Source organism: Tiliqua scincoides, chromosome 5 (assembly GCF_035046505.1).
Source record: "Tiliqua scincoides isolate rTilSci1 chromosome 5, rTilSci1.hap2, whole genome shotgun sequence".
Lineage (NCBI taxonomy): Eukaryota > Metazoa > Chordata > Lepidosauria > Squamata > Scincidae > Tiliqua > Tiliqua scincoides.
In genome coordinates, this window is record NC_089825.1 from 78,484,420 (window position 1) to 78,491,722 (window position 7,303).

Below are 7,303 nucleotides of genomic sequence, written 5' to 3' on the forward strand. Positions count from 1 at the left end.
CCTTCTGAGGCCTCCAGAAGGCCAAAAATTGCTACTTCTGGTTTTTGGCTGAACAGAGGCCTCAGAAGGCCTTCGGAGGGTTGGGGAGGTGACGCATGGCCTCCCTGGCTCTCCAAAGGCCCCCAGGTGGGAGCAGGGGGCAAGGAAGGTGGCACTACCCCTGGAGGCGTGGTGCCCTGGAGCATTTGCCTCCCTTGCCACTCTAGGAACACCGCTGCCGGCACATCATTGAGTAAGGGGAGGGCGGCTTTTGGCACATTGCCTCAAGCATCAGGAGGTTTCGGCTGTCCCTGATCATACCCAGCTTAGTATTGAGAAAGCAAGTTCATTCTTACGAAGACACAGTTTGTCATAAGTCATTCTCCACATGAAACATACTGTTTGGTCCTGTGGGGAAATATTGAATCTTTTCCACTGGTGCCCCAATCCCGTAAAAACTGACCCCTCCTTATTGCTGTTTGCCTCTGGAGGGAAGTATCTCTTGGTTGCAATCCTAATCTTCCACACACACCTGCAGCTGCAATTTAAATTAAAAAACATGCACACGTGTAGGCAACCTACATTTTTAACTTAACTAGTAGGTTAACCCTAAGGTGACACTCTACTTCCTGTCTTGCCTTCTTGTGTGTTGCACCATGGCTGCTATTCTGAGAATTGATTTCCTGTATGTAATGTTTTTATATTTATCCTGTTCATTTTCTTTTTGCTATTCCCTGGCCAACTCTCTGTGAGCCAAGATTATTTTGTATTCTTTGGCCTATCCTCTCAATGTTAATCGTCACTCCTAGTTTCCTACTGTCCATTCATTCTGTTGGCTGGATTTACTATCTGTTGTTTTTGCTCCTTAGTCCTCTGCAGTGGAGGGAATTGGAGCAGAGTAAGGGTTAAGAAAGCAAATAAGCACAGACTCCGCTATCAGCCATATCTCCATATTCTCACTTGAACATCAAGGAAAAAGCTAGTGTGGGGACTTTATTGTAACCTTAAAGTGACGAGATGGGAAAAGACCCAAGCATCCTTGGTAAAAACAGCCCTGCTCAGGAAGACTTCAGGGAGATCTCTCTCGAGCTACCATCAGAAGTCGCCTTCTGGGGGGAAAAAAACCAAAGAGCAAAGCATCAAATAGTGCCGGTGACTTTAAAGCAGCAGGTGAGTCTGAGAGAAGGAAGAATTTTAATAGGCCTGGTAATACTTGTGTATATTCTCTGATTAGAGTTGCTTCTTTATATCTGCTTTGGGTGGCTCTAGTAAGCAGTTTTCATTCTTCAAGCATAGATACAGTACATTCCTGGCTGCCACTGGCAGCCCTCCTTTCCCTACAGTCAGGCTGTGTCTGATCCCAGCATTTCCAACCCAGTGCAGTGGTTCCCAAAGTGAGCCATGGCTCCACGAGGAGCCATGGAAACCAGTTAGGAGAGTTGCAGAATCCTCGCAAAAAATCCACCAACCTATACAATGTATAGGATTGTAACCTTAATGGGGAGCTGTGGCCAGTGGCCCAGTAGGTCAAGGAAGCCCCCAGCTGAAAAAGTTTGGGAACCACTGTATTAGTGCTTTGGTTAGTTCAGGCAATGCCAGGGTTCTGGCAGAAATACAGAGGCAGGCTGCATAGCTCCAAGCGCCAAGGCTTCTAGAGGTAGAAATGTCTAATTCTTTGGATAGAGATCTAGGATGGTATGGTGGTTTGGGAGTTAGACCTAGAAGATCCAGGTTCAAATCCCTGCCCAGCCATGAAGCTTCGTGGGTGGCCTTGGGTCAGTCTCTATCTCTCAGTCTCACCTACGTCACAGGTTTGTTGTGTGGATAAAAGTAGGGGAGGAATTATGTACACTGAGCTCCTTGGAGGAAGGGCGGTATAAAAAAATGTGAATAATAAATCAATAAAATATTTTTAGCTAGTAGGATGTCATGTGCTAGGTTTGGACCAAACACCACCTTGCTTTCAGTGGTGTTGATACAAGTGCTAGACTTGTTAAAACTGGCCAGACCCAGGCCTCTTTATGAAGAAAAAGAAATGTTTCAGATTAGACTGCAGTTTTCCTTCTGGTACATAATTTGGACATCCATTTCTGCAGCTCCCAATGTCAGCTGACAAAGGCAGTTGGGTCCCAGAGCACGAAAGCACAGTTGGTTCGAAATTTCTACAAAAGGCACGGAAGAGTCCCTTGGTGCCAGTTGGTGAGTTTGGGAAAGCCCTTTCTGCCCCTCTCTAAAAATGTTATATGTGACCTTCTCCCAGCTCAGCATTTTCATGTCACACTAAATGTCTGAAAGAAGTCTTTGAAAAAGAGGCTGTATTGTGGTGGGGAAGAAGAAGTGCCACAACAATTACAGAGGACGTTCAAGCCAGGCTGCTCTTGCTACTCAAGACAGCCAGGGCTCCTGAAAACATATGTTCATGTCTTTGGTGGAGACCCAAGAGGGTCTGAGTGCAAAATAGTATAGGCCTGGGGGCCTCAGGGTCAGGGTGACCAGATGACGTAACCGCAAAAGAGGACAAGGCACCCCCCAAAATGTAGGGCATCCAAGAAAAATGTAGGACATGACAAAATAAAAGCTAAAAGCACTTGTATATTGATTTCATGTGGTTAATTAAAACACTATATTACTTATTCTTAAATTTAAAACTATATTGCAAATAATTTATTATGTATAATTAATTACAAAATACGCTGCCTGCAGCGGCCTGCTCACAGGGAAAAGGAGGGCATTTAAGTTCTTCTCCTGGACACGAGGCTAAAAAGGACATGTCCTGGGAAAAAAAGGATGCCTGGTCACCCTGAGCAGGGTGGGAAATCTGGGCTTCTGAACAGATGCATCCCTGGGGTGGATAACAATCGGTGCAGTGTTCATGAAGTTCAGGGGTGACATCACAACACAATCACATCACCCCTGACCTTCTGGGCTATCACATTGCTTTAAATGCTGTCTCCAGGCTGCCTCCATTTGGTGATCTTTGGCCTGCTCTGGACCCAGTCATTTCATGTTCTTGCCGTCAAGAAGTGAAAGCACGTTTATTGATGAGAGAGCAGACAGCTGGGCCTGGAGTGGACCCACCAAACAGAGGCTCAGGAAGTGTGGTGTCACCCCTCCTGAGGGTGACACCTGGTGCAGCCTACACCCACTGCACCCCTGTTGTGATGCTACTGCTTCTGAATGTAGGAAGCAGCCTGTTTGTCCAGGATCCAGCCCAATACTGGACCAGCATTGTCTCTAGCACAACAGGCACTAGCTCTACAAGTTCTTCATGCAGATGTCTTTTCCACACTTGCTGTGTTAGAGCATTTAAGTGGAGATTCTGGGGACTGGATTGGGGATCTTTTACATGCAAATTGTTATGTTCTTCTACTGGCCTATGACTTTTGAACCCATTTCCGGAGTTGGAAATTCCTGCCTTGCAAGACCACTTGGTGCCTGAGGCAGTGTGCTCCTCACACCTGGTGATGCACCAGCCTCTTCTGCTTCTGCTCTCTGGGTTGGAAAAAATGGGGGAGGACAGAAAGGAAAGTGTAGAGGATGTTGTGGGTTAGAGCATCTCTGATACACTAATCCATCCCTCTCCTCCATCCTTCCTCTTCTGTGCCACCCCCCCCCCCCCAGAGCTGTCGCTGGAGGCAGCAGCTTGTGGGGCAGCTGACTCAGTGTGGGCTGGTGCAGAGCCAACACCATGTTGAGCCAGCAGTGAGTGTTGCAGGCATGCCATACAGTATGTTTGCAACACTCAGCACTGGTGGAGGGGCGACACTGATTCCATAAGATCGGGCCCTTAGGCCAGTCTTGAATATTCCTTTTAATACCATTTACGGTGGGGAGGAGGGGGCGCAAGAGTAGAGAGGCTATTTCTTCAAGACCTGCTTGCAGACCTCTGAGACTCATTTGGCTGGCCATTGCATGACGCAGGGTGTTGGGTTTGATGGGCTCTTGTTTAATTATTGACAAAGAAGAAGCAATCCATAAAATGCATGAATGGGCAATAACCAAAGATCAAAATCTACAGTCAATTATATCCAAAGTTTTTTTTTTTAATTGTATACAAATGAAGCCAGTAAAGAAATAGAAATTGGGAAGTGTCTCCTATATGTAAAAGCACTTCTACAATGCAACAAACTGCTTAGGGGGGTTACAGCGGTTTGTTTGAAACAGAGGTAGTACAGACTTTGGTTCAGGTTATATGGGGTAAGAGGCCCTGTCTTGGGTGCCGGGGAGGGATGAACTTGATGATGATATGGGACTCCTTCAGAAATGTATTATTTCATGGCTTCTCCTCCCCTCCAGGCATGGTGGGGTTTGTGGTTGTGGCAGCCTACGGACTTTACCGACTGAAGGAAAGGGGGAGCATGAAGATGTCTGTCCACTTGATTCACACTCGGGTAGCTGCCCAGGCCTGTGTGGTTGGAGCTGTAACTCTTGGTAAGGCAGAGACCAAGAGAAGGGAAGCCGGATGACTGGAAATGAGACAGATTTAGGCAGGGCTGGCCCAGGAGCTCTTGATGTCTGAGGTAGCAGCATTTCCCTTACCCGAGTTCCTCCCACTCTTATATTCTAGCTTAGCATTCCCCTCCTCTCCACATTTCATTTTCCTCTCTGTCTCCTTCTTCCTTTTCCAATTCAGGGACTATGTGGAGCCGCAATTGGGGCAAAGATTAGCCCCCCCCCCACCAATCTGCTCTCTGAGTTGGCTGCTTCAGGTGGTTTCATAGATGCGTTAGCCCTGAGTGTAGGCACAGCAGCTTTACTAGAAGCCACCCCATGTGCCAGGGAGGGTAGCCCTTTAGAGGAAAAGTTCCAAGCAGGAGCAAGGACTCCTGGAAACATTATTCAAGTGGTGGGCTTGAGGCCTGAAAGCTAGGGCATGCCCAAGACTTCCTGATGCTTGAGGTGGCACACTAAATGTTGCCCCCCTTACTCAGCAATGTGCAAGTCTCAGCTCCTCCCACTTTCTAAATTTTCTAGCCAAGTACTTTCCTTCCATCTTCCTCTCTGTCTTCCTCCTTTTCCAATCCACTGCTCCTCCATCTCCTTCCAGGTGGAGGAGCAGCAAAAGCAAATAGGTGGTCAGAAATGGACACCCTCCACCAATCTGAAGTGGCTGCTTCAGTTGACCTCAAGTCAGCCCTGCTTAAAGCCCTTTGGGCTAGTTCACATGTACACCTTCATCCCTTGGCAACCATAGCTTCAAAGGGCCAACTTGCATGTGTGACTAGCTCATTGCAGATTCATCATCACTTAACAGAGCTTTCCTATCAGTCATCTTGAACTCCAAGGTGATTATTTCAGTGGAATAATTCACATACACAGCTGAGAGTTATCAAGTAGTGGGTAAAAATGGCAGGAGGAGAAATCGAACTGTTCTCGCATATGTGTGAACCAGCCAGTCCTCATTGCTCATGTTGCCATTTCTGTTCTGAACTGTTCTTGGCCTCTATAACCAACAGAGTGACCATATGGGCAAATTCAGATTATTGTTCCCTCTCCCCTATGATCAAGACAATGAAGTGTCTCACATTTAGATTTGGTAACCAAACACTGAATTTGAGAGAAGTCAGTTGACCTGAGTGGCTGCCTGGCATCCAGAACCACAAGCTTTTTCCTTGTTTTAAGAAATCAATCACAAGCCATAACACAGCGGAGATGGCAATCTGTTGGGTTAGGAAATCTGTGAAACAGCAGAACATAGTTCTGACATGGTTACAGAACCAAGAACTGCAGGCTTCCTTACTCTTTGTGTCAGAGAGTCAGGAGACAGGTTTGGTTCTGGCTACGCAAGCAACTAATTCTGCAATCAGACCCACAGCTGCACTTGGTACAGAATTTTGAGAATGTTAACGCTGATTATATTTATAATCTTCAAGGCTTAGAAGATAAATTGGAAGGGGAGTAGGAAATACTTGTTGAGATTTAAGAAGCCACGTTGTAGCCCACAGGATTTCTGTGCTTTGTATAGTTCATTGGCTTTTGTGGCTAACAGAAGCATTACATAAAACCCCTTATGGGGAGTTCAAAAGGGTGCCATTTTCTATAACTTCCTTCTTGCTTCAGTGCCGCTTTCTTTTTTGCAGGTGCCATTTACAGCATGTACAAAGACCACTTCCTGAAAGAGTCTTCCAACAAAACCCAGAAATAGATGGGACATGGATAGCACTGGTTTGTCCCTTCTCCCTGAGTGGATTTGAAGATGCCTGTAGCAACCCTAGCAGGCTTGAGAGAGCATTTGATTCGCTCCTGCAGAAGAAACACCCCCTACAGCCTCAACTGCTCACTTTGATTCATCTTATATATTTTCTGAGCTGGCCACCCTCAAATGCTCACTTTTTAAAAAAAGTTGTATTGCAAAGTATAGGGAGAAACTTGTAGAACCAGAGGGCTGGGAAAGACTCTTAAGGGATCAAATAGCTAATCATTTGCTTGAGCACCACGCAAAGGCTCTTCCAAAGCACCCCTAACAAATGCAAAGCCAAATTTTCCGTAAACCATTTTTCCTTTCAGCATCTTGCATAGGAAGATAATTGCCTTCCTCAACCACACCATAGCTTAATCTAGTCAAGAATTCAGTAACCACTACCTTGTTTGGAAAAAGGGGGGAAAAACCCACCACTAATTGTTAAACCTAGTTAGCAATAATGTATACAAATAGGAGCACAAAAGAATGTTGATTTGCCTAATTTTGACCACAGAAAATGTCCCCTGCTTCAACAAGAAGCAAGATGTCCATGTCAGGGCTTTTCTCTAGTGACTTCCCATTTCAACTGCTTTGTATCTAAGCACTTGTTCTAAATGCTAGATCATGTACATGATGCTTTAAAGTCAGTATTAATACCCAATGTATTGAGAAAATATTAAACATGCATTCATTTGGTAAGATGGCTTACATTAGCATTGTTCATTTGAATCACTTTTCTGGGTTTGGGTATGTTATGTTACTGTATTACTATCAGAATGACAACTGCCAGATAGGCCTTCTGGGGCTGTAATATTCAGGGGTAAGACAATAGAGCAGCACTTCTCAAAGTGGTGGGTCACGAATCACCACAGGAAGAGAAAAGGGGCCATTCCTCTTAAGGGAAGTGGCCCGATGACACCGCACCGCAATGATCGCAGTGCCGCGGGAACTCAGGGTTATGTAGACATACTGGGGGGTTGGGTTGGGAAGCCTCCTGGAGGCTCGCAGTCCCCTCTGCGAGCCTCTCCACTGCAGCACGGTTTTTGATCAGAGCTCCAATTTTAAAAACTTCGGTTTTTGATCAGAACTCCAACTGAAAACTGGAAGTGAGCTGCAATTGCAAATCAGAGCTCACTGCTGCAG

General features: G+C 45.9%; 1 protein-coding gene across 1 annotated transcript; it reads left to right on the forward strand.

The window, feature by feature from the left end:
- The first annotated feature begins 1,099 nt into the window (after positions 1-1,099).
- HIGD1B (HIG1 hypoxia inducible domain family member 1B) lies at positions 1,100-6,677 on the forward strand. The gene is made up of 4 exons (XM_066628796.1): positions 1,100-1,149; positions 2,076-2,178; positions 4,276-4,410; positions 6,060-6,677. Exons 2-4 carry the CDS (start codon positions 2,082-2,084, stop codon positions 6,122-6,124), a joined length of 297 nt encoding a protein of 98 aa, XP_066484893.1. The 5' UTR covers positions 1,100-1,149; positions 2,076-2,081; the 3' UTR covers positions 6,125-6,677.
- Positions 6,678-7,303: the final 626 nt, after the last annotated feature.

What these genes read in the sequence shown, in the direction of transcription:
- HIGD1B (XM_066628796.1), top strand. Translation starts at nt 2,082, where the DNA reads ATGTCAGCTGACAAAGGCAGTTGGGTCCCAGAGCACGAAAGCACAGTT. An exon ending in GAGTCCCTTGGTGCCAGTTG is followed by an intron (nt 2,179 to 4,275) that starts GTGAGTTTGGGA and finishes CCTCCCCTCCAG; the next exon opens with GCATGGTGGGGTTTGTGGTT. An exon ending in GGTTGGAGCTGTAACTCTTG is followed by an intron (nt 4,411 to 6,059) that starts GTAAGGCAGAGA and finishes TCTTTTTTGCAG; the next exon opens with GTGCCATTTACAGCATGTAC.